Here is a 27,656-nt window from a genome sequence, read left to right as displayed (position 1 = left end):
TTGATTTACAACAACTGTTTAATTTAAAACGAGTCTCAAAAAGTTTCTTAACAGGATAGTGTACTGTACATTTTATGACTCATGAAGCCAGAGATTGATTCATGTGAGATAATTTGGCTTCTTTGTATCCACGCCTCCACAAACACGTACTGTACACACAGTAGTAAGGGCCCACTGATCTACTCTCCTTATTCCAAATGTCAAGAATCACATCATGAATAATTAAGATTCTGCAGTTATCTTTAATTGAGGCAATCAGGCCACAGGTGATGCAAGTGCAGTAATTTATGCTGACAATTACGTGTCAATTAAGTTTCAATCAATTAAGCATTTGAGAAAACACAGATTGGCAGAGACTTGACTGCTATTGTCTACAAAAAAATCTTCTAATGACATCGCATTTAGATGTCCCTTCATTGATTCTCATTTCCAGATGCAAACATCCTAATTTCATCTTCCCATTTTTTACAAGGCCTCACTAGTTGTCTAACCTCTTCCCAGTTTAGATTTTCCGTTGTCCCACTCTGGCCTACTTGTCCAGTATTGTCCAGTACATTTTGGTTTATTTACATCTCCAACAAATGCGAATTCATTTGGTGTCTTCATTTCTTTTTTTCTTCCTACATATGCCTCTCCACATCCTTCTAAAGTTATGAGTTATTTATAACTGGACATTAGAATTTCCCGAGTGCCGTCCGGATGCTTTTAAACCAGCCCAGGGCTTCCTGCCAACCAGCCCTCATCCATTTATTTTAAAACTTGCACAACTTACATTTGCCGCTTTAAAATCACAAAACGCCTTCAGAAAGAGTAAAACAAATGTGATCTGCCTTCCCTGAACCAGACTTTTTTTAAAAAATGCTTGGAAGGAGACAGAAGGAACATTCTGAGCTGTCTGTTCTCATTTTTGGGAGGGGCACGACAACCAGTCTGCTCTTCGTTCTCTCTAGCTGTGTGATCCAAGGCTTTTAGTTACATGTCCCCTGGCCTCTGGTCTGCTAGCAGATGGTATGCGGGAAAGCATTAATGAAGACAAGAAACACAGGGAACTGAAATCACATGCAACCTTGAAGGTGGCAAGTGAAAGGTTCAGTGTGATCTGTAGAGACACATCCCTGTCAGGAGAAAATAAACAAGTTATTAGTTTTGGTTTTGTAAAGGTCACTCTGCAATGAGACAACTCAAACAGAATGCAAAATGCCTTTTCTGGGAGCAGATGAGGCCATATTGCACATCATCTACTGTCAGGGGGAGGAGGTGCACCACTAAATCTGTATGGTTTCAGATTTTTCTAAAAATGAAGGCTTCACCATCCTCTGCCACAAACATATTGTTGATCTGTTTGGTGCACAAAGAAAGCACAAAGAAAACACTGCTGCACTCCAGGAGGAGCAGAGATCGCAGTGGCTCTCTGGGTCCACATTACCATGACAAGCCCAAACATGGCTGAAAGTGATGTGCTAATCACATCAATGGATTCCTTCCACGACTCCTTTCGAACACTGTTACTGAAAAACTCTGCCAAAGACACCACAAGGAATTTTCTCTTCTTCTCATGCTGTGACCAGATACTGCACCTTCTGTATCGCCATCAATTTTGCCAAACCAAAGTACTGTATGAACTCTTCTCTCAGGACCGTTTCAGGAATTCCAGACCCAAGATCAAAGATCAAACACGAGTCTTGCATAAAAAAGCACAGAAAGACCCACGGGTATCAGATGCTTTCACCTGTTGATTTGGAATCACTCCTGTGTCATGGCCTTAACTCAGAATTGAACAGGAACTCTAGGCCTATACGGTCTTAATCACTCATCCAATTTGTCAAAGGTGAGGCAAGTCAGCAGATGAGCTGGCTTCATTAGAATGGGGAGCTTCTGCATCACAGTAATCCGTGCAGACAAACAAAAACAAGCGCAAACTAATTATGTAAATAAAAAACAAGCACAGATCAAGCATAGGAAATGCTTAATGCTGAAAATCTGCTTAAAACTCATTTAAACCAGATCAGCTGTGCAAATAAAAAATGAGGGAAAAGGATATTCCAAATGTTTACAAAGCTTTATCGCTTATTTCAATCCAAGACTTCCTTTAGTGTAAAAGAAACTGATTCAGAAAGAAAATGCAATCCAGCGTCTCGTAATCCCACATTCTAGGGGCAGTCTCAAAACAAGGAGATTCACTCATTTTGCTTGTTTTGAGATTCAGTCTTCCTTCTTCCCTGAAAGACACACTGGTCACTCCTCATCCACATATCTTACTACATAACTATTCACATTTTAGAGAAATAAATGACCTCACGGAGGTGCTCATTTAATTTACATTCCTAACACCAAAGGCAACCCTGTTACCACATGGAATATTTAATCTATGGTAAATCTCAGAGTCTGATCATATAATTCAGAACACTCATCATTAGGACAACTGCACATGCTTTAGATATTTACCTACACAGCTGATCTTAAACAGCTCTTGCTTTTATTACTTTTATTAGAGTTACAGTCACACTTGTTCTTTTTTGCCCAGACTGTCTGCTGTCCTCTACACATGCCATACACTCATTTTGCACAGAGCAGCTGCCTATCGGTCTTTCTTACTCTGAAATGATCCCTGTTACTTTTGAAATTTAGCATTTTTTGTCTGCGTTGCCAGTTGTCCATGCAGTCCATTAATAATAACAAGTCATGACTACCAGCCAAGGACAAATCATGGAGGATGAGAAAAGAAAAAACAAAAGATTACAAGGGTACAATCCAGGGTGAAGTTGCAGAAATAAGTTGCAAAATTCACGGAGCAAGAAAGCTTTCGAAAAGAGGCTGCAATAAAATATGAGGCAAGATAAATGGGATGCTGAAAATATTGAATCCACCTGTCATGTTGCTTTCCAGTGTGAGTGCCACTTGCCTCTTCTGAGAAGTTAGCAGAGGAATATCTATTGCTGAGAGGTACAGTTTTGCATGAATCCACAAAAAATTTCCAAACAGCCTTTGGTCAGAATTCCAAACAGTATACATGAACAAAAACGCTCTGTAAGCTTAACTTAGTTGCAAAATTCACGGTCGTGTTTCTCATTCTTTGACTAAAGTCGTAGTCAGTTGGCAGGCAGAAAAAGCTGCGACCCTGCATTTCATTTCAAAGAGAGAAACACTGAATACAACAATATACTGAGAAGGAAGAAGGGCAACTCAAACTTAGGGTAGCAGGATTAATATCCATTCCGCTATTTTCAAACCACAGAGCCTATCCTAGCAAGCGTATGGCGGAAGGCAGGACACACTCTGAATGGGATGGCATTCCATTTTTAGGGCACATGCAGACAGACGCACACCAGGGCCACTTTTACCAGAAGACAATAAACCAACCTGCATGTGTTTGAACTGTGGGAGGAAACCCACACAAACCCAGGGGGACATACAAAGAGCACACCAGGAATCGAACCCCAGAGCTGCAAGGCAGCGAAGCTAAGCACTGTGACTCCTAAGAATCCAAATTGTTTCAAGCAAACGGAGACCGCATATGAGCTGGTGTTGAAAACAATTCCCCCACTTCATCCCTGAGAAAAAAAGGGACGTTTACTTGCTGGTAAAGAAGACTGTGGCTGCTATTCTGCCACCAGGACCACAGTGTGTTTGACTCCATTTTCCCAATTTACATCCAGTTTCCACTCAGTTAAAAAAAGGAACAGCGACTTGAGCCTTTTCATCATTGCCCCTTTGCTGGCATACAGGTCATTTTATATTTTTGGATTCTCAAGAAAAAAAAAAGCTTTTCATATGAGGCCAACTGGCAGAACACAGTCTGAGCTGCATTCACAAGCTTATAATGACAAAGGCGAAAGGAAAAGTTGCTGTCAGATGGATTTAGCTGCTCTATAGAGATAGATTAAGTTAACGGGAATATGCTACCACCATATTTTCTGATAACTGAAGTATTGGGGGCTATGATGCAGCTTCAGTGTGAAAGGACCAAACCAAAAAATATATAATATTGAAGCTTACTGGTGTAAAAAGATTCATTTATCTTTTTTTGTAGGGAGAATTGGTGTTGCAAAAAAAGATCACAGCACCCAGCTCCATGTCCCATTCTGGCTATAGTTCATCACTAGAAGTCCTAAATCCAGCAATAATATCCTCAGTTTATTACCAAGGCAGTAATAGAAGGTTTGGAACTTACAAGTCTATTTGAAAAAAGGAATTTCTTTTGGGTTACTTCATTTTCAGCATTTATGTTTCCCCACACACTCCTACCTGCCACTCCTCTTAAACAAAATCAAAATCTCAGATGAATTATGCTTCAACTTCAACCACAAGAAGGAAAAATCTTTTTGCTTGGCTCAACAGAAAAAAAAAGCTCTCTCGCGTCATATCTTGTTCTCCAGGGGCACAGAGTTTTAACTTGTGACCTGCTTCACCGACACATGGATTGTCTGAAATGGCCACTCCTGACTAAGGAAGGGCCTTCTGAGGTTCTTCTGCGGTTGCTAAGAGACAAAGTTACATCAGATTTTGCAGAGAAGAAATGGAATATTCTGAGGAATTCCATGTGGGACTAAAGGAAAAAAAAACAAAAAAGGAACTCACCATAAAGGCAAATTACACTCTGGAATTATACTAATGCCTCACTAAGTAAAGAGTTCTATTCACCCATTCATAATATTTGAAAGACCAATTTAATTTTCCACTCCCAGCCCAATACAGTTTCTCCTTCTACGCCCTCCTCCTGACCATTAACACAAGCTGTCTGGTACATTTCTATGAGCTTACAGAGAGCTGCATGCCTTTTTTTTTATCTGTGTCTTCGATGGAATTCACAAGTGACTGAACAGCTGCAGAGGTCCTCCTGGTTTTGGAGAGCAACTTTTCAGCCCCCCCAGTGGAAATTTCCTAATTTCCCTCATTTACATAATAACAGGGAATTTCATAATACCAGAAGATCCTACTGCAGTGTTAATCACTGAGAATGAAGACATGCAGAGGACTGAGGTCAAAGCAGATTACTGTAATCTGTTCTTTTTGGAAAACAAAACCTTTCCAAAGAACACTCGAAGGAGCAGTCTCCAAGGGTTTGAGATCTCCCGGGAGTCATCCCCCAGGAGTTTCCCAGAAACAGAGTATTTGCTTCACACACTGCTAGGTTTCTTTCTTAATTCTTGGTTTTCTTTAACAATAGGTTTCCTCTGAGCTCTTGTTATATTACAGTTGAATGTACTGTCCTACGGTTCTCGTAAATGTGAATTTTAAAAAGCACTTGTTCATCATCAATGTACACTTTGATTTAAAGTCTAAATCGGTGGGATGCTGTCAGGGGTAGATGCTGGAAAAAGCTGAAATCCCTTGCTCAGAAACAAGGTAAGCAATACAAAGCCAGGTGTTTTTCAACTATGTTAACAATGCATGCTCATAGTGTTCACATATAGTGTATACAGTATGTATATGACACATCTTCCCTAATATTACATCAAATATGAAGACCAGGTGATTACATTTTGTCCTGCTCCTTGCAATCAAAACTCATGCACTAGCACAGCGTTGAGTCTACACAAGTGCAGACTGTACACAGACATTCATATTAGGAATGCACAGAAACAGGTTGCCATCAGAAACATAATGCATCCGTTTCACCTGACACTCGCCTGCATGCGGCATACAGCACACTGAAATCAGAAACTAAAGCAATATTCATCGATACTATCTTTTTAAAATATGTATGACTAGTGTTGTACTTAGTCATAACAATGGGCTTCAGAAACTGCAGATTTCCAGAGCCAGCCACAGTAAACACTGAGGTTTTCATTGTTTTTTTATGTAACCAAAATGGTGTTCTTTGGATAGGACTGTGGAAAAAAAGACCAAAGATGATAAGTAGCAATTTAACAATCTTTTCCCAGCCATTAAAGATCAGCTGCTTCTGAGTGATGAAGTGTCCGCAAGTCTGTGGATACAGAGGGGTAAGTGATGAACTCGTATGGCCAGCCTACACCAGGCAGTCCAAATCTACTGTTTGTTCAAGGATTCCTAATTAATCGATGTGTGCTGACTACAGACTCACCTGTGTTGTCTACAGATCTTGCCACTCAAGGTGACCCCAGCAGAGAGCCAAAGCTTCAAGAGGCTTCTTCATGCACTTTGGCTAGACAGCTATATTTTATAAGCACCACCAGATTTTATTTTTGTAGCTATTGGTTACCCAAATGAAGGATGCGTTTCAAACTAGTCAGATAAAATGCTTCTGCCAGCACATACATAAGTTTGTTGCTCTATATACTGGCTACAGCTAGAGTATATCTTGATCCTCAGTCCTCACGCCTTCTTGTTGTTAAAACTAAATTTAGTCCAACATTTCATCACTCACAGAGCATTTCCTCCAACACATGGAAGCAGAAATAGAGAACGGAACCACTAAACAATTTTACTGAACCCACACTTTTAGAAGAAACAAAATATTATGCTCTTAACGTGCAGTGCAAAGCTATTTAGCTGCATACTACTTCAGGTATTTATACTTATTCAGGTCTGTGCTTGGACTTGCATTGAGGCTGAGCAGGGAAGGTAATCATTTTAATGGCTGCCCTCCTCAGAGCTACAGTCCTGAGAAGAATGCACAGTGTTCCTCTCGTGTTCCTTTTGGAAGCAGAAGGTATCTTTACCTGCCTGCCAGAGAGAGACTGGTGAATAATTGATGGCAACATGTGGCTCTGTAGAACGAATACTATTTCACCATTGCCTTGAACAATTCCTCAATAAATTGCAACTCATGTTAGTCTTTTAAAAGATATGGCTCTTTCTCAATTCCTTCTGCAAACTGTAATCTTTTGCTCCTTCATCTTTTGCTTAAAAACTGACCTTTCAAGCAGGAACAAGGTCACTGATCTGAGTACTATACAAAAAAAAAATCAATACATGCCCGTGTCTGAAAAAAGAAAAGGATTCCAGTTTTGCCATCTTTTTTTGTCTTCTCACAGCAAAAAACAACGCTTTTATTACTTGCTGGATTTGTTCATCACTAACCCAGTGCAAACTAAGAAAAAACAGGATTCCAAGCTGTGTAGTGAACAAAAAAAACTTTACTTTGTTTCCCACAAACCTGATCAATGAAGGGATACTTTCACTCGTTTACATTCGGATACAATTGCATGTAATGTCAGCCAGTTAAACAACTGACAGCGTGCTCTCAAAGACAAAAGAAAGAAAAGCAGACAGTTTTGTGACAAGGAGCCTGATGAAAAATCCAAATTCACTTAATGAGGAACATGAAGCATAATTTCAACTTGACCTACAACGTTTCAGACAAAATACCTCAAATTTATCCAAGCGAATATTACGTTTAAGAACCCATTTCCAATTTATGCAACATCTGACACATTGGAATTTGGTAATCAACCCTTTTTATTGTACATATTTTTTGTTTAGAATTAGCATGATCTGCCTGTATTTTCTTACAAAATAAGATTGCCTTGTCTTGCAGATTCTTAATATCAGGCAAGAATGTGAGACACAGCCCTGATCAAGTAAACTTAAACTCTGAGCTCCAGTTACAAAGAGCAATGCTTTAGTCTTAGATTACGTGTGACACTTAGGATCTGGAACGTCTTCCTCTTCACTGCGAGGGTAATTCATTTAGTTTAGGAATGTTAACTTTGAGATGCCTCAGTTCCCATTCTGAAGTCATGTGTGGTTCAATGCTACAATGCAGGATGGCCTTTATATTATGGTGGACAACCTTTTTCCAACCAACCATAAAAAAACACTTGTTACCTTTGGTGGTTAATGTATAACTGATTGAAAAAGGCAAAGGCTGAGAAAAAATGACTAACCCAACCCCCCATCGCACATTACATTACATTCCTGTTGGTCCAACAAAAGCTAATAATTAATATCTCACTTTCCAATACAGAAACACAATGGATACTGAGCAACCTGCGCTTACCTAAATAGCTCTCTCTGACCTTGCTGCTCCCTGCTGCTGGGTAGCTGGTGTGGGAGGGGTGGGGATGGATACTGGGAAGAGATTTGCTCGTAGAGATAGAGAAGGGGGAGGAGAACTCATTAAGGATCTTGGGGTGAATTTTCCATCTGGGTTAATCTGCTTCCTGCGATGCGCGGCAGTATTCCTCTCACAATACAAGTGTGAAGGAGGAATTCCATCCCCTGTACATTAATAATCAAGGCACCGCAGTGGCAATCATATTAGTGCTGTTTGTTGGGGCACGATGCAGACTGTAATGAATACCGCTCTGCCAGTATGATGCACGATGATGCATTTCGCTCCCTGCTGTATTAGGATACACTGGTGCCACCTGTCCTGCAAGGACTTTCGCTTTTGGTTTGACTCTTCATTAACAGCTTGACAGATTTAAAGGGATATTTCCTTCACTTGTTCCTCGTGCACATTGGGAATAAGGATTTTAAATAAAGAGTATTTTTAAAAAACAAACATCGAACATAGGAGCTATGCTCCATTTCTAAAAGAAATCAGGCTGCTAGCCCTCCCTCCCAAAGACAGGTTGTTTCAGGATGAGGAAACCACAGAAGAGTAGCAGTTTTAAAAAAGGTACAGTGCTATTATCATGCACGTGAGGCTGCACTGATGTCACAGGAAGAAGCAGAGCTGGGGCTGGGCTCTTAACGCACAGTATAGAGGGGCACTGCACACCAGGGCTACTCCACCAACATCCCCAATTTCAGCCTGCAGAATTCCACTACAACCATCCATCCACTAACTGCTTTATCCAATGCAGGTTTCCGGGGCAGTCAGAGCCTATCCCCAGAAGCAACAAACACAAGGCGGGATACACCTTTATGATTATGGAGAGGCTCTGAGAAAATACAGTTTGTTAAGCAGGAATCATTGAGTGTGCCTTGTGTAAGGATTCTGTCAATGTGGACCATTGTGATAATGGAGTACAGGAATAGGTCATCAGATAATGACTAAGGTACACTGCTTATTAATAATGAAGAGGGAACAGCATGACAATTGCAAATGAGCAAAGAGACAATCAAGCGACAACAGGAACCGGTCAATTAGATTCAATTTTCTGCACATGATTTACAAGAATTGTGCTTTAAGGATCCAGGGTTTGGTATATATGAAATACTGTATATGACTGATCTGAAACAAAAAGAAATAAAAATAAATTGATCAGAAATAATATACATTGTGTACACACAGAAATCCACAAGCTTACCTGCAGTCTCAAAAAGATTTACTATGAGCAAGCACTGTTTCAAAGGAGAGCTCTCAACTAGGTATCCTAGACATGTTATTTCACATTAAATGTCCACTAGTGTTGGTATGTAGGTCTGAATTCGCATAAAACAAATCTAGATGTTTAACCCCTTTATTCCCAGTAAATTCCCAGTAAAATGTAGCAGAAATCTAACATCTCACACACTTTCTCCATTTACAATAATTGGCCTGCACGTACATTCACAGACTATAAAGTACAGTGCACCATGCATCACTAAAATGCAAAATTGTAATTTTTTTTAACAAATGTAAAGGTCCTTAATTAAATATTCCAGTTCTGTTGCTCTAAAAGGCACTCCAGCCTGTGACTGCACTGTAGTATTCATCAGGCTGGCTGGCTCCTGGAAAATTCCACAGGAGCAGACACCCTGTGTACACATCAGCACCTTCTCTGGTGTGCACAGTGCTTTATTAGGTCACAAGAACATGTCGCTGCTTGCTAAAGATGGCTAACCCTCTAGTCCTCCATTTTCATTCAATTTACCTTCCCCAAGGTCACAGTCTAAGTCAAAGCAAAGAGGAGATCTGGGGAGTGCCAGAAATTTCCTGGCATTTCTTCTCTTAACTGCATGATGCTTTACAGAATATCCATAGTAGTTTACCATCTACCTTACATTGTGTGAGTGATGAAAGATTGTACTATTACGTCCACTTTGGAGCTGTTATATCTATGACATTTGCTTCACTTGACTCTCAATTATAGATGGGTGGCATTAATTGTAGGCAAATGACAAATCAAGAAAATTTTATTTTCCAAAGTTTTGATAAATCTCTAATTACCCTGACCCTCTACGCAACGCAGTGCAATGAATTGAAACACCAGGCCACCAAATTAATGTAACACAACAAATACAGCAACAGAACCACTGTTCAAAGTACAATGGCTTTTTATTTTTTTTTATTTCCTGGAACATAATGAAAAGAAATCTGGTTAAAACTAGAACACATCAGAAGTGTGCAATTCCAAGAGAAAGCCAGAAACTGAAAAGATCCGTTTCATCCCAAGACAGCATATGCAAAGTTACACAGCACTCACAGGGGAATTTCAAAAGATTTCTAAATTTCATTAGAATATTCATAAAGAGGCACTGAAGTGTTTGATATTTATTTCCTTTTGTATTTCTGCAGAGCTCAACTATCCATCAGATAGGAATGAAAACAAGGGGGAAATAGCACTCAGTTTGTTATTTTTAAATATAAAGCATTTTTACTGGGTCAAGGAAACTTGTTAGTCTTCTCTATTTGGGCATCCAACTTAGAATTTTTACAAATACATCCTTATACACCCAGAGCAACACAGTAATGCAGCACTTCATTTTTTTAAATAACTGTAGAAACAGTTATGAAACCAAAAAATAAGAGCATTTCTGAATCAGAAAAGAACAACTCCTTTGGGATACAAGACATAACATGCAACAGAATAAGCTTGCAAGGCTAAAGGCGTATTAATCTGTGCCATTACAGAAATGAACAATGCCTCAACCTCAATTTGTGTTGCTCCAGGTGAATCACGTTACCATTCCATTTGGCTCTAAATAAGATCTTAATAAGATCACACAAAGTGATCAGATTAGAGGAGAGGGAACTACTACAAGATCAGGACACCTTGATGCATATCTGATGGTTTTGAGATTGTACACAGAGTTCTGTCCTATGCTGATTTCCAACTCTCAATGCACTCCACTGGGCAGGTTTCAGCTTTCCTGCTCTCCTGACAGGAGGTTGAGGAATGACAGGGAAAATTCTCTGTGATTCTATCCAGGCGCATTCGGAAAAAAGAAAAGACTGAGCTCACTTACTCCCAATTGTAGCTTAATACACCCTATCCCAATGTAATTACCATATCTTAATCGTTTTCGAACACAGGGCACAAACCACAGAAGGCCTGTAACAGTGTATTTTTTAAAGGAACAAGGAAAGGTTTATTCCGTGCTGGAAAGAGAAGAAAAGAAACACCTTCACACCCTCGCACCTAAAGAAGGCTCCACAGCCAAAACGTTGTGTTTCTTTTCTCCTCTTTTCAGCACGGAATAAACCTGTACTTGTTCCTTTGCAGCCTACGCATGCTGACGCAGCTCCCTACATGAAGTACTACGGTGTATTTTATGACAAGACTGTGGTTCCAGCTGCACCTCAAGCGCTGGGAGTCAAAAGAAGAGACCTCAGAATCAAAACACAAGATAACCCATGAATTCAAATAGCTTGGGTACACAAAGGCAGAAACTCTGCTATCTAACATTAACTGCTTATCACCATACTACAGGAAGTACTACAGGAGGGAAGCATTAAAACCTAGTTTGCAGTTCTGGGAGAGGGAAACCACCACTAGATCTGGACACCCGTGGGGATATCTGGGAGAGAATCTGTTCCTCCGGTGTGCTTGTTCACATGTTAAACCAGACCAGATCTGAACCTACAGTAGGGAACATTTTTAATCAGAAACTCAAGATCTATGAAACAAAAACAAAAGGGTAGCTAGGATTGTCCTGACATTGAATTTTCCTGACATTGCAGTTTTATCCTGGACATTAGGTGGGTGTGGGGCATATGCTGTTTATAACAGAAGACATTTGGGCATTCTATAATTTTGGCAAATGCATTGTTCTGTAATTATTTCACTGCTAAACACTAGCCAAGTCCACCGGTTTCAATCCGTCACTCAGCCTTCTCACAATCGCTATTCCTGTGAGCTGTGTGGTCCTCCAGAGGGATGTGCTACAGAAATAGAAGGAGAGAAGGAAGCAAAAGAGCCAATAGGAGAGCTGTCTGATGCACAGTGGCAGCAGCCTGATGGCACAGAACAAGAAGCAAGGAAAGGCCAGGCAGCTGAACAAATTCATGTTCATAAATTATTTCTCATTTACGTATTGGAAATTACAAATTGCAAAAAAGGTGATTATTTTTAACTTGGATGTACACACTGCTTGTCTGTGTGACAGACAGATGCTGCACTCCATTACATACTGTTTCCAGCCTAGAAATACCACATTCTTCAGTAGGACGTATGTTCAGAGGGAGCTGGGTATGAATTAGGGACATTGGTCATTCAATTGTTTTCTTGTAAACAAAAACATGCTTCTTTCCGTCTTCTTTCTTACTCATTTTTATCTCATTTTTGTTATCCAAGTCAAGGTTGCAAACTTATCTTCATGATTTGTCTTGCAGTTGAGGTTTGTACCTTAAGTAGCAGTGAACCCAAAGACATCCTCCTTTTACATTTCCTATAACCTCTTTCTGACTGTAAGCCTGCTGAGAAAGGAGTTCAGATGAAAAATACTTGCAAGCTCAGGTACATGAAATGAAAACAAAAATGTGATGATCTCAGGTTACCTGCTTAATCTTTGTAATTTGATGAAGGGAAGCTAAAAACTACAAACCAAACAAAAAAAAGGATTGAAAGACTAAATAATAATAATAATTGCTTACACTTATATAGCGCTTTTCTGGACACTCCACTCAAAGCGTTTTACACCAATGTGCAGCCCCCACCTGGATGATGCGACAGCAGCCATAGTGCGCCAGAACGCTCACCACACATCAGCTATCAGTAGGGAGGAGAGCAGAATAATTAAGCCAATTCATAGATGGGGATTATTAGGAGGCCATGATTGGTAAGGGCCAATGGGAAATTTGGCCAGTACTCCGAGGTTACACCCCTACTTTTTTCCCCGAGAGATGCCCTGGGATTTTTAATGACCACAGAGAGTCAGGACCTCGGTTTTATGTCTCATACGAGGGACAGCGCCTGTTTACAGTATAGTGTCCCTGTCACTATACTGGGGCATTAGGACCCACATGGACCTCAGGGTGAGCGCCTCCTACTGGCCCCACTAACATCTCTTCCAGCAGCAACCTTAGTTTTTCCCAGGTCTCCCATCCAGGTACTGACCAGACTCACACCTGCTTAGCTTCAGTGGGCTGCCAGTGGTGAGGTGCATGGTGATCTAGCTGCTGGAAGCTGCTATATCTGCTATAGATAGGGTGATATACAGTAGCTGCTATAGAGCCAGAGAAGTTGCTGTCCCTCTGTTTAAACCCATAGGAGTTTGGACACAGGACATACAGTAATACTCCCATAGGAGTCATAGGTCATTTGACATCCTTTTGCCACAGTTCCATTGAGGACAAGTTCATATGGAAAGAAATCTTTTCTGCTGGGCAGTGTGGTCTGAATGAGGTGCCCAGCTGGAACATGCAGTTAGACAAACTGGCTTACACTGGCCACATTCATCTCACGCACGGCCCACGGCTCATTCATTTCCAGTGAGTTTTTCCCCTTTTCTCAGTTTTAAGCCCTGAGGTAGGAATGGGAAGTGGGCAGCACCTATAGTAAACAGCACTATGATCTGCGACCACCGCCCAAAGCTTTGAAGCTGGACGCTGCTTCTTCATATGAACACAACCTAAAACATTTCTTAAAGAACTGCTTTTGGGTAAAGAGTATTGCAAGAATTGCAAAAAAAGGAACTGGAAGGTTAACTTATCTTTATGTATAATGCCAACTGGTGGTGGTGGTGGGGGTTATCATTCTCCTTTGTTACTTTGTGTGCTGATTCAATATTTGACCTTTCATCGCTGATAGGATATTTAGAGTAACAATGCTTCTCTGGGTACAATAATCAAGGTAACCCAATATAAAACAAAAAGACAAGCGTCTTCCGTTTTGAAAGCAAGACTCAAGAACTGTTTTCATGTTTTTACTGGACTGTCAGGCTCCAAACAGCACACATACTTTTTAACATGTAACACACTGAATTTATTTTGTGCACACTGAGACTATCTCATTTAGTTCTGACTGTATTAAGAATACAGGAGGAAGAAAATGATAACAAAACCAACACAAAGTTATATTACACGTGGGCACTCCATTTACAGTTTACAGTAATCCACAATCTTCAATGTTTTACAGAAAAATAGAATATGATACACTACAGAAGAGGACTGAATCAAGAACAAATTGTTCGCCTCTTAAGATACTGTGCCGCACAGAGGTAATGACATCTTGTCCTCCACATACTGACTGTACGTGCTGCAAACGAGGCGCTCAGTCTGGTGATGTAGGCAGCCAGACTTCACTTAATGGCGAGTCACAATAATTTTAAGACATGAGGTAATTCAGACACACACACGCTGCTTTTGACTAGTGTCCTCTAGCTCAACCAGTGACAACTACACTTCAACCAAAGCTCAAAATAAAAAAAATTAAAAGCTACTGCTCTACATTTCATTCAGAACAGACTCGAGGTCAATATAAAGAAGATATTTTTCAGAACAATTCAAAAATTGTTAGATTGTTAGATAATTCCCAAATGTTTCAGTATTAGATGGATGGCCTTGATTTTCTTTTCTTTCATTTTCTTTTTGTATTAGACTAGCATTGATAAGCTGTCAAGCGGCACTAACAAAGACAAATTAATATTGTACACAACTTAATTAAAATCCTGTCCCATGTTTCAACCCTTTCACTGTTATTCACATTTAACCCATGATTCATATTAAACGTTAATTGAAAAAGTACAGTAATGCTTTAGCTTAGCATTCTCAACACTGCGCCAATAGAAAACTGGGCAACTTTTATGATTGTATAAAATAATGAGAGCACTATGCATTTCAAATATCTGTTATGGAGTACTAAACACAGAGTTCATAAAGCAAACAGATTTCAGCTAAGTATTTGTAAAGATAAGGTTTGTAAGCCTGTGAAGCAATCAACTCCTCTAATTTAACACTAATAATGTACATGTAGCAATGAGCAATCAAGAACATACCAAATTATTGATTCAGGATACCATTACAGAAATGTCCATATTCCTTTCTCTTTATCAATCAATTCAATTAGTCAAATTGACTAAAATGCAATTGCAATTTCCCTTACAGGATTAATAAGTATCTATCTATAATACAGTATCTGAAACTAAAGCAATACAACCCTATTTGGTTACAGCTCAAGCAATAGTAATTTGCAAGATTGGTTAAATTCAGCTATGCCAAATACAGCTTTCACTTTAATTGTATTCTGTTACATCCTTGTGACATTCAACTTATAGTGTTGGACCTTAAACTCTGCATGCCAAACTGCTGGCAGTCACAGCGTAATGAGACTGAGCTGCATGACACAACAATTCAATTATTTTTGATTCAATTTACAAAGAAGAGTTTATTTTTCTTTGGTGTATTCATTAAATGAGGAACATTAACGCATATGTATTCCCTGATATTAGCTGTCAAGTTATTCAGATTATACAAACTGGTAAAAAATACTCCTTTGATTATGTGCACTTATGCATATGATTAGAACTGATAAATGACACAAATAATTGTGGTTATGTGATACATTCCTTTCCTCTGTCCTCACTCAGATTGGTTCATGTCTGCTGGCAGTGTTTAGGCCTCATCAATACAAACCCTATCTAAGGTGACAGTGTTTTCAATCCATGTCTTTCTAAACACATCCTAACAGCATACCATCTGAAAAATGAAACAATTATTCTGCATAGCTCTACAGTGAGGATGTGAACTTTTCCATCACAGAATTCTATTTCATCATGCAGCACTTTCACTGTTTATACTCACATTATGTTTCTACAACTCCCATATAAAATAAAGCAAAGTAGATTTTGTAAAATAAAGCCAGATACGCCTAGATTCTACCCATGCTCAACTGGTGCAAAACTCAATCCATATTCAAGCATATATCACAAGGTCTGCACAAACAGCATTTATAATGTACACTTCATCCCATAGTCTCATGACTAAAACACGTTGAAAAGAATTCTACCTCTATAGTGGAAAAGTTCAGTCTTGCTTTCCCTAAGCAAGGTACTATGAAGTGTACAAGAATCAAACCGTAGGTTTCAATGACAACAGAGCCCCCGGATAAGAGGACACACTTAACAGAAGCCTAGAGCTTGGGACTGATTTTTTTCTGTTCCTACTAGTATGGGAAAAATGATTTTTTAAACTCTTCTTTGATTAGATACAGGCCATGCTTGCATCTAGTGTTAAACAGGCAGAATACTGGAAATATCATCCCTGCTCTGAAGTCCAATAACAATGATCTTGTTGTCTTGCATCACACAAATTGTGGTATTTAGCCCAAATATATGCACTGAGCTTCTCTGAGGTTTATTTGTATATTAATTTTGTTTTTATGCAAACAGAAGGTGGACAACATAATGGAGTGAAATACAGAGTCACAGGAAGAGCCGTGTTGACCTTTTCAGCACATGAACACAAAAAGCAATTGTTATGCATTCAGTTATACTCTGGCTGTGTTTTGTACACACACTCCCTGTTAACTGCTGCAATTCCTCTGCTTGAGGTCACCTTCCCACACCTGCTGCTCTATTTCATTACCTCAGACAATTCATTTTGAGGAACAGGTACAGGTTTATTACTACTACTTGAACCCATTTATTTTGAGTCCAATTGCCCGGTTTGGCCTATTGTTATTCCTCGAAAATAAACAAACAGTACAATTATTATTGGAATTGTTGCAATTGTTGTTAAAAAGTTTGAAACGTCTAAGACCTTCAGGCTCAACACGTGGACGGTTTTATTCAGCTCCTGGTCTCCAAACACAAAGAGCACATACAGTCCGTGACACTCATTACTTATTCAAATCCACTTGTCCCTGCACGTACTATACAGTACACATACAAAAAATGGACAGTTCAACCTCTAAACACCAGTAAATTGCTTTTCCCATGTAATCGTTTTACAAAAATGCGATCCTTCGAGTAAGCTTCTTTAATATAAAGATAATATTCGGCAAAATAAGACGAAACAAAGTTATGACAGAGTCATCGAGCAGTTCTGCTTATGTGAATTTGAGACCGGTAAGGAGTAACTTACTCATAATTTCTCACAAATCCTATACCTAAACAAAAGCACACCTATAGTAAGCATGTGTCTTTATACTGTAAATGTTTTCAATAGTGCCCGGAAGAACTATGATAAATGAAACACAATAACATATCACAGTAACATAACATAATAGCTGCAGAACCGTGTTACGCACATTAGTCACACCTGAAAATAAAATACATGCTCATGATACGACATAACTCCCGCACTTCGCTGTGCATCCGATCTGGCGGAATCGGAACTCAAATGGTTTTTGTGTCTCAAATTCACTGTGTACTGTATACAGTGCCGCATGCATTTTATATCCAATCTGACTTCGAGATAACAAAAAAGCAAAAGAAGATCCAGTTAGATCCAGTTGCTAACGAACCGATAAATGGAAATAGCCTTAAACTGGGAGGGATAGGGGTGATCAGGCTACACGCAACTGCTTCAATCCGTCCACCCTTGTGCGGTAGAAATCTGTTGAATCGGGGAATCGTTACTTCCTAAAAAAGTGTCAAAATGAAGACACACGGGAAAAAGAAGTAACAGGACGACCACAAACGACTACGAGTAAGCCTGAAGAGAACAATATTTAAAGACCACGCAGTGTGGCGATCAACTTGAAAATGAACAACAACTGCGTACAAGAACAATGCTAATGCTAAACTCACGTTTTTCTTTACGTAGCGGGCACAAATTATTTAGACTGACGGTAGAAACATCACCTCACGGTACAGCATTTTCAAAGCGTGCTTTAAAACATCTGATTTTATGATTTAAACAACACGCATCTTCGCTCGCTTGTTCTCTGTCGACGCTCCCATTTCCTGAAGCACTGCGTGCACGATCATAACTGATTTAACAACATTAAAACGGCATGCAAGAGATTTTCATAAACAGTGTTGAGAAGGGGGGGACAATTCTGTTGTATTGCTGTCCTGTACCGTAAAGAGTGCGAACAGCATACTGCAATTTGAATAAACTTGCTTTTAACCCGGCAACATATCTGCATCTACCACCTGATCAGATACAACAGCAAGACACCTTGCGCTACTCACCGCTTGCTTAGACTAAAAACAAAAGGCTTTAGCTTCTCCGAAAATGTGCGTGCAATTTGTAAAGATTCCGGATCCACCGTCTTCTTCCACTACACGTTTCTCCCGAGCTGTCTCAATTCCTGCCCGAATGACGCCAGTCTCACACTTGAAGGGCGGTACTACATGATGCGCCGAAGACAGCAATAGGACAACCCCTACGAGCCAAAAGGAGAATATTTTACGCCCCCAGGAGGTTGGGCATAAAAAAAAGAAAACGAGATATGCTCCTTTGCAGCTCAGCTATGTTTTGTAAAACTATAAAGCTATGATGTTCTATTTTAAAAGTGTGAAATAAAAACCACAGCATGGCGTATTAGATCGTGACACCATGAGGAAAGTGCAAGGTACAACAGCTATTTGAAGACAGCAGGCAGCAGCAACGCGTGTTCTGCGAACCGGTTTGGAGCATATGTACTGTATTGTGCTATATAGAGATTAATACGGACACGTCCACAAACAGCTGAAACGTTTCGCTAGTTATAAAAACAAAATATATCTAACAACATCATAAAAGCAATATATATATATCTAGACTGTTCAATTAACAGTACAGTGTGTGTGTTCATATATGTGGACATTGGGGTTAAATTGAAAGTCGAGTGGTTCATTAGCCCGTAACCTTGAATGAGAAGTGTCAGCTGATGTCATGGTCCTGTATTGTATTAGACTGCATTCTGTTGGACTACCTTGTAAGATAGAAAAGCTGGAGAACGCGATTAAAACCACATACCCTTCTTCCCTCAGCTACAGCTTTTCAATCATTGTAGGATTCCCAGTAACAAACTATGTCATACATACCCCTTGTTTTGATAATATGGTGGAAATATTTTGTGGGCCATTTTCTAGCGTCTGAATATAATGCCTGTAGTCTATAGGCATGTGTGCTTGTATACTATTACACACGCTGACCTTCAAACGTATCGGGACAGCAAGGTCAAAATAATGATTTTTACTACTTACGAATGCTGACACAGCTACCTACCTGTATATATAAGTTGTACTTGTACTTGTAATAATGTTTACTGTACAGTCAAGCACTTTGTATTTGTGATCCTGAGATTAATGTGAATTTTAAGTACAGTATGATATTTTATTCGATACGCAAAATGACAATGCTTTCAACTTTTTATCTTCATTAAATTCTTAGGACAGAAGCCAAATAAAAGGTAGTTTTGGACTCGGCCAGGTGCACTTCCTGCAATATCTATTCTGACCGACAGGGGTCTCCTCATGTTTTCCTCCTTGACAAATATTTGTTTAAAAAACAATACACATTAATGTCTTATGGCAACAAAAAAAATCGGAGAACTGACGGAACATAATGTGTGTGAGAAACTGATGAGAATAAATCGTATTTTATTGAGAATGATAACGTAAATCGAAAATCAGAAGATATCTGGCATTTTGGAATATAATGAATTAAGGGCTGCCCCTTTAAAAAAAAGAGCCCTCCGTCGCTCAATAATGACGTCAGCGCTGGATTCAAGGCTGATCTGGTAGTTGAATCGCTTCCTCATACGTTTTCTAAACAGCTTTGCGAGAAGAAGTGGGGATACTTTTTTTTCCTTAATGTAATTTTTCTTAAGAAATTAATGTTGCATCTAGACAGCGACTTGAGTCGTCCTTTCTCCATTTCCCGGTTCTCCATGCTGAAGTACCTCTGCACAGTAATTTTTTGTGTCATTAATGTTTTGCCAATAATAAACCATGCCAGAGGAAAAGACATTACAGAACAAGACATGGCACATTACAGGTTCGTTTGGAACAGACTGTTTCTTCAGGGGGAACCTCGCTACAGCCGGAGTCTGGCTAAATACGTAGCAGTACGTAGCTTAAATAAATTCGCAATTAGTATTATGATCACATAAACAGGAAGTAATCATTCAGAAAGCAATGCCTGTTGTATCAAGTATTGTATATCGCTCAGACGCCCTCACTTCGAAAAAAAACTTTTCTCAGAACTTTAGAAATTAAAGGTATTCTAATATTGTAAATCTTGAAAGTCACGAAAAAGCGTTGTACCAGACTTTAAATGGCCAAAGGTCCATTTGTTCCCTGCTATTTGTTAAAATGTTTTATCATCCTTATTTCATAAATGCGAGGAATTATTTTTATTATTATAGTAGTGTGAGAGCAGCCGGGATAAACATCATTACCCCCCACAAAAGCTCTTAAACTAAGACCATTCGTTTCAACTGAAGTTTGTAAATTCTCTACAATAAGCACAGAGATAAAAGTGGTTTCAAGTCCTATGGAGTATATGGCCAGAATGCGAATGAACTAAATAGTCTTTATATTTTTAGGATTGTATGGCAACTGACTCATCAGTCATAGTTTTCCTTAGCTGACTAACCAATATTATTCCTTAAGGTTAGGATTTATTGTGGTCCCCCATGGCCAAATATCAGTGTTTTAACTTTGGAGAAAATCAATGTAGGCCTGTTATGAAAGTGAAATGATAGTTTGTAATATATTGAATTTATGCAAAAGCAGCCTTATGGTGCTGTGTAGCAGTACACTATTTTTGTTAAATGTTAAAAGACCTTTGAGATTTTCATCTTTTGTTGACTATTCTTATCCTTTTACCTAGGAGTCTTGTTCACGTTTGTATTTCAAAATTATGCTCTCTCTATTTTTATAGGGAAAGAATAAAGTCCATGTTTTATCATGCCTACAACAGCTACCTTGACAACGCCTTTCCTTACGATGAGCTGCGACCTCTGACCTGTGATGGGCAGGACACGTGGGGCAGGTACCCTATGTCCCCACCTCTTCCCCGTTCAGATTTATAGCTGCTGTGTAGAATTGAACTAAGTGACACGTTTTTCCATTTCCTATAGTTTTTCTCTGACGTTGATTGATGCACTTGACACTCTTTTGGTGAGTTAACTTCCTCCTCTTGGCAGCAATTTTTATTGGCAGTGTAAAAGATTGTTACATAAAAAGAGTGTTTATAATGCCCCCGCCTCCTCCTCTAAAGGAGGAATGCCACATCCCAAAGTCAGAGCACAGGAACACGGCAGGTGTTTATTACCAGCAAATTATACAATTACACAGTATAATTACACAGTATAATTAGGCCTAAGCCTAGTATGCTGCATTCAGATGTTCTGTCTTTTTCTTTAGATCCTTGGAAACAATACAGAGTTCCAGCGGGTGGCTGCTCTGCTTCAGGATACAGTGGACTTTGACATTGATGTGAATGCATCTGTGTTTGAAACCAATATCAGGGGTGAGTTGTTGAGAACACATGGAAGGTAATACAAAATGTTCCGCTTACAGGCAGTGTTTTCATAGCAAGATCCCTGAAACACAAGTATCTGTGTGAAATATACAGGATCTGTCGCATGTTTATCGGTTATGTTGCAGAGTGCTTGATACACTGAGAAGAAAATGGATGATTGTGTTAATTGAGATTTAGTGTTTTAATGCTCAGGGTAGACAGATCCAATGGGGAATTGAACCCCAATCACTGGTGCCCTCACCACCAAAAGGACTGAACTTCCTGACAAAACCAATTTTTAGTTTCTTAGCCCCTCCCTCGTCACCCTTAGGGAAAGAGCTAAAGACGGAGTGTGGCTCGAGCAATACACAGTTTGAATATTCACTTCATAATCAATATCACATAAACCAGAAATGAATCATTGAATCAGCAACCGTCAGCTTATTCTTGTAGCAAACTATGTATATCAAATAACCCCTTTTCACTTAGAAAAAAACATTTTTCTCAGGTTCATTTTGTAAAGTATTTTAATGAAATCAGGACGAACATTGATAATTACACGTTATGGCAAATGTTTTTTATTCCTTAATTTTAACACAGCCCATAACTTTGACAAAAATCCATAAGAAAATTACTCAGGCACTTTTGATATACCCACTGATGCATGCAACAACACAATGTACAGGCTTCACTGCGTTGATGGGGTACTGTTCAGTAAGTTAAAATATAATTTATGTGAAAACAGTGTGGATTCAATTTCATGAAAATATAAATTAGAAAAAACAGACGCAGCCTATGGGTGATTCAATACAAATGCTTTTTGTATAACTACTTTTCTGTTGCTTCCTCCACTGCCCTAATTAAGGCAAGTTTCTGGTAGGTATAATCTCCACCCACATTTATGGTCTTGGGATTCTCCATGAAAGACCTACAGTAACAAGCACACTGTGGGTTATTGCTATTGCCTGACAGATGTTGTCTTGACAGATGTTGACAGACCAATTTCCTCTTTTTTTATGAGATATACTGTATGGGATGTTTGCATTGTGCATTACATCAGAAAGCAGAATCAGTTGGCCTTATTGTTTTTTTTCCCCTCAGTGGTGGGAGGCCTCCTTTCAGCCCACTTGCTGTCAAAGAGGGCAGGGGTGGAGGTGGAGCCAGGCTGGCCTTGCTCTGGACCTCTTCTCAGGATGGCCGAAGAGGCTGCTCGCAAGCTCCTGCCAGGTGAGCAGGGCTTCCTCTACTGATGTTGAATCAACACGTTCATTAGATTTTACCTTCATGCAAAAGTAGCGGCCTTCTTTTTCCTAAATCAAGAATGTAAGAACAGAGCTGTCCCATTTCATAATGAACCCTTCAGTGACTTAATAATAATAAGATTAATGAGGTGTATGAGACTTGGGCAAGAGGGAGAATGAAATCTGAAAGGGAGAATGAATGAAAATTCAAAATTCTGATTGTGCAAATGTTTCTTATGTAAGCCATTGCACACATCACCGCATGCAGTAGCAATAAAACCATCAAATATCTTTTGGCTCTATAAATGCTTAGCAGACAGTAATAATACAGGAGATAATTATTCACAATAATAGTGTGCTATAGTAATGTACACTATACACAGTCAGATTGGTGGCTTCTTTCCATGCTGTCAACAAACACTTTTTTCTGTGCAGTTGGCCATAAACACTGATTTCATACAGTGTAATGATATGCCGCAGAGATTTCTTTTTTGATATTCCGTCTCCACTAAGCCTTCCAGACACCGACTGGCCTGCCCTATGGCACAGTGAACCTGCTCCTGGGCGTCAACCCCACCGAGACCCCTGTGACTTGCACTGCTGGCGCCGGCACCTTCATCTTGGAGTTCGCTGCCCTCAGCCGGCTCACTGGCGACCCTGTTTTTGAGGAAGTGGCTCGCAAGGCCTTGAGAGCACTCTGGAAAACACGCTCTGACATTGGACTGGTGAGGAGAGACCTGAAGCCTGGTAGCGTTATACCTGCTGACAGAACTGAAAAGAAGCGGCCTGGAGTAATGTCTCCACGAGCAGGGCTATAGTCAGAAGTTATTTTTTCTAATCGCATCCTCCAGGTATTGCATATAACCCTAGCCACTAGCAAGATGGCCATCCAGAGCTCCATCTTGTTAGGGACTGGGCTTATGTCCAGTACCAGTAGTACATGATTACAAAAATATCTTCCTTTTATAAACCTATCTCCGGAGACCTTACACGGCTGATAATCTTTGTTTTCAGATTTAAAAATATTTGCATGACATGCAGTTATCATTTAGTCAGTAGACGGTAGAAGTCAGCCATTTCATCACATAGAATTCCAGTGGGAACTGTGATCTCTTTTATTTTTCTCTTGTTGCACCCAAGTAAACAACGTTTATAGGCAATTATGCTATTTTTAATGTTTTGTGAAACTTTCAGAACCAGTGAGAACAAAGGCCCTTTGGATACTCCTTTCTGGACATTTCGCAAGAGGTGCAGTGATGTGTGTGTTGCGTGTCTGTGCTTCTCAGGTGGGGAACCACATTAATGTGGTCACCTCGAAGTGGGTGGCGCAAGACGCTGGAATAGGAGCTGGCGTGGATTCATACTTTGAGTACTTGGTGAAGGGAGCTATCATGCTGCAAGATGAGGAGCTGATGTCTATGTTCTCAGGTGAGAAGTCACACCCTGTTTCCAGATTGCTTGACATCTGTGAAGTTAACAAGTGAGATGCTTTCAAGCCCTCTCCCTTTAGCTGCTACATTTACATACACCATCTTTAGGTATGACTGCTTCATTTTTTATTTCAAGAGATATTCAGTGTACCAATTTAATTGTGACAGCTATTTTGCAAATTGTAAGGGATATAATAGCTCCATCTGCTGTCCACACACAAATTTATTGAACATGATGAGATTAATGTGATTATATGGAAGCATTTCATTTCTCATTCTTCATTGTCCTTATAATGTTAGCTACAGAGTTATTATTTTCTTATTGTGTCTTTACAGAGTATGACAAGGCGATCAGAAACTACACCAAGTTTGACGACTGGTACTTATGGGTTCAGATGCACAGAGGCACTGTGTCCATGCCAATCTTTCAGTCACTGGAAGCATTCTGGCCAGGGCTGCAGGTGAAATACTTGGGCAACTTTTTAAATACTTCAGCATTCTTCTTGCCTTCTGTCAAGATAGGACCTTAGTCTTACACTCAAGGCAAGGTGTTGGCAGAATTTGCATTGCGCTGCACTGTACAAGTATTAACAGTTTATGTATGTACATACAATTTCAAAAGTTAGAGGTTGGCGCCATCCTCTGTCATGAAGTGCAAATACACAAACCCTGCATTACAATCCGTCTTAAATAACATGCTCTGCGTCTAACAGATTGAACCTGTGATGGATATACTGTAGTTCTGCTGGTAAGGTTAGACTATCTGTGTATTTACTGATTGGCCTGTGTTTCTGTTTCAGAGTCTGATCGGCGATATAGATAATGCCATGAAAACGTTTCACAATTATTACACAGTGTGGAGACAGTTCGGAGGGCTGCCTGAATTCTACAGCATCCCACAGGGGTACACTGTGGATAAGAGAGAGGGATACCCCCTCCGACCAGGTAGACAACTGTGCTTGTACATTTCCTATAGAACCTATCCAGGTTTAATGTGCACTTTATAGAATTTTGAAGGTGTGTGGGTTCCACCCTACACTTACAGTATATGAGTAGCACTTATATATATGCCAGCAGCTACCCAGGTGTGAGCCTGTCCAGTACCTGGATGGGAGACCTCCTGGGAAAGCTTAGTTGCTAAGAGGTGTTAGTGAGACCAATAGGAAGTGCTCACCCTGTGGTTTGTTCTGGGTCCTAATGTCCCAGTATAGTGATTAGGACACTGTGGTGCTGTCCCTCAGAAGAGATATAAAACCGAGCACCTAACTTCCCATGGTCATTAAAAATTCAAGGGTGTTTCTCGAAAAGAATAGTGGTGTAACCCCAGCGTCCTGGCAAAATTTCCGCCTTGGCCTTTACCAGTCATGGCCTCCTAATGGCCTAGATGGCCTCTGCTCTCCTCCCCACTGATAGCGGGTGTGTGGGGAGCGTACTGGCGCACTTTGGCTGCCTTTGCATTATCCAGGTGGGTGTTACACAATGGTGGTGGTGGAGGGGAGTCCCCATTACCTGTAAAATGCTTTGAGTAGAGTGTTCAGAAAAGCACTATATAAGGAGAAAGGATATTATTAAGGATAGTAGTAGTAGTAGACCCTTCTTTGTGCACTTGTAGAAGCGCTGTGCTGAAATTTTAAAGGCAAGTACTCCTTAAAAGAGGACAAAAGCAGAAGGTTGAAAGGCAGCCGGCAAGCATTTTCTAAGGTTTTCAGTATGCCATTTGACTTCTGATAAAAACCGGTGTGCGTGTTTTCGGGTTCGGCTCGGTTTCGGTTCCTAACATGTGCCCCACGTGTCCCAGAACTGATAGAGAGTGCCATGTACCTGTACCGGGCCACAGGGGACCCCACCCTGCTCGAGCTGGGCCGGGACGCGGTGGAGTCCATTGAGAAGATCAGCCGGGTCAGCTGTGGCTTTGCCACTGTAAGTGCAGATTGTAAAGATTACTGCCTTGATTTAGAAACCTCTGTGTGAAATATTTCTGAACTACTGCTTCTTTTAAAAATGAGGAAAGCGCAATAAATACAGGGTGCATTTGCAACCAAGCTCCTTATCAAAAACACTGTTTTTCTTCAGTTTGTTTTCTATGTTAGAAGTAAATTGTGCATATTGTGATGCTTGAAATGTGAATATGAATACTTTTCACAAGCAGTAGAAATGGATCTTTAAAACGGAATTGCTGTGCCATTGTAGGAGTAGTATTTATTATTTATTTATGAGATCACAGCTCTGTCGGGACAACATTCCCCAGAAACCTCTGTGGAAGTGAGCTGCTGCTCTCAGTCTCCTGACCTGATGCTTGAAGACGGTTGGTCAGTTGACTTTAAGAAGCAGGAAGCAGAAGCTTTTTGAGTCACTCCTTCTCCCTCCTGTGAATGGTGCACAGAGAGGTCCTGCCTTCTGCTTTTCAGACGACAGACATCTCAGTGACTGACTCAGAGAGTGTCTGCTTCCTGCTTTTTTGAGCATCTGATAAGGCAACTGAGAGCAGTGGTTCATTTTCCCAGAGGGTTCTGGGGAATGTAGTCCCAACAGGGCTGTGCCCTCACTTAGGTCATTGGAATATGGATTGTATCTTGAGTTAATTGTCTATCTTACTCGGGTAGTTAATATTTTTAATTTTCATTTTAATATTTTTTAATTAATTAACGGTGCATCTGAATCTTTGATTCTGGACAAATCTGTTTTAACCTTGGTACTTCTGGATAGACTAAGATGTTTCAATTTAAGACAGATCATGTTTGGGTCTTTTATCATCTAGTTTTAAAGCTGCCAAATAGTAATTCCGTACATCTTAGGTGATACCAGTTATGTATACATTATATATTGTTCCTAGGTAAAAGATGTCAGAGATCACAAGCTGGATAATCGGATGGAGTCCTTCTTCCTGGCTGAGACAGTCAAGTACCTCTATCTGCTCTTTGATCCCGACAACTTCCTGCACAACACCGGCTCCGAGTTTGACATCGTGAGTGGGCCCTGGGGAGAGTGCGTCCTGGGGGCCGGCGGGTATGTCTTCAATACCGAGGCTCACCCGCTGGACCCTGCGGCCCTGCACTGCTGCAGCCGGGCTCTGGCGGAGCAGCAGGAGCTGCAGGAGCTCCTCCTGGGCCTGACCCAGCCGCCCGGCCCGGCCGGCGCCGCCCGCGGAGAGCCGGAGGGCGGCGAGCCGAAGGGACAGGCCTTTTCCGAGAGCATCGCGCTCAAGCACGGGGAGAGGAGGAAAGCCCCGATCCTCACCTGCCCCATGCAGCCCTTCACCTCCAAGCTCTCCATACTGGGCCAGGTGTTCACCGACACCACGTGACAGGGCTGTTTTCATTGCTGAGAATAAATGGTTTTATTTATTTCGAATGCCGGAGTGTCCCAGTTTTATTCTTGGTGATGTTTCACCAGTTTTCTTTAATAAATTAATAAATCTGTTAACCTGGGTTGTTTACGGGAGGGGTCCCCAGAGGAGAATGTTGTAAATGTCCATTTGTAACTCGATGCACCTAAATGAATACCTAATGTTCTCATCTATTTTAAACCTATTGGATCGCCATTGTGCATAAAGAATTTAAATACACAGGA

At 40.3% G+C, this 27,656-nt stretch overlaps 2 protein-coding genes across 6 annotated transcripts in view; one reads left to right on the top strand and one right to left on the bottom strand.

The window, feature by feature from the left end:
* ndrg3b (ndrg family member 3b) overlaps positions 1–18,305 on the bottom strand; it is a 52,054-nt gene extending 33,749 nt beyond the window's left edge. Inside the window, exon 1 of one of the 3 annotated variants that reach the window (XM_015364850.2) lies at positions 18,140–18,305. The gene's annotated coding sequence lies outside the window, so the exon portion shown is untranslated. Of the gene's footprint in view, positions 1–17,766; positions 17,791–18,139 lie in introns of those variants that run through there. The other 2 variants (XM_015364849.2, XM_015364851.2) reach the window with 2 other exon arrangements.
* A 122-nt stretch (positions 18,306–18,427) lies between these two features.
* Positions 18,428–27,437, top strand: edem2 (ER degradation enhancer, mannosidase alpha-like 2). 3 transcript variants are annotated; one of them, XM_015364846.2, is made up of 11 exons: positions 18,428–18,536; positions 20,834–20,944; positions 21,033–21,072; positions 21,319–21,424; positions 22,517–22,642; positions 23,170–23,381; positions 23,943–24,084; positions 24,423–24,547; positions 24,887–25,031; positions 25,885–26,006; positions 26,920–27,437. In XM_015364846.2, exons 2-11 carry the CDS (start codon positions 20,850–20,852, stop codon positions 27,388–27,390), a joined length of 1,584 nt encoding a protein of 527 aa, XP_015220332.1. In that variant the 5' UTR covers positions 18,428–18,536; positions 20,834–20,849; the 3' UTR covers positions 27,391–27,437. The 3 variants fall into 3 exon arrangements, with proteins under 3 accessions (XP_015220332.1, XP_015220331.1, XP_006639581.3); XM_015364845.2 differs by lacking the exon at positions 18,428–18,536 and adding an exon at positions 19,615–19,688; XM_006639518.3 differs by lacking the exon at positions 18,428–18,536 and adding an exon at positions 19,698–19,945.
* Positions 27,438–27,656: the final 219 nt, after the last annotated feature.

Source organism: Lepisosteus oculatus, chromosome 16, assembly GCF_040954835.1.
Source record: "Lepisosteus oculatus isolate fLepOcu1 chromosome 16, fLepOcu1.hap2, whole genome shotgun sequence".
Classification (NCBI taxonomy): Eukaryota; Metazoa; Chordata; class Actinopteri; order Semionotiformes; family Lepisosteidae; genus Lepisosteus; species Lepisosteus oculatus.
This window is presented reverse-complemented; position numbering and strand designations above follow the sequence as displayed.

Excerpts from the sequence above, each read along its gene's own strand:
- edem2 (XM_006639518.3), top strand. The coding sequence starts at position 19,785 with ATGTTGCATCTAGACAGCGACTTGAGTCGTCCTTTCTCCATTTCCCGG. Across the intron at positions 19,946-20,833 it reads CAAGACATGGCACATTACAG|GGAAAGAATAAAGTCCATGT; the intron begins GTTCGTTTGGAA and ends CTATTTTTATAG. Across the intron at positions 26,007-26,919 it reads TCAGCTGTGGCTTTGCCACT|GTAAAAGATGTCAGAGATCA; the intron begins GTAAGTGCAGAT and ends TATTGTTCCTAG.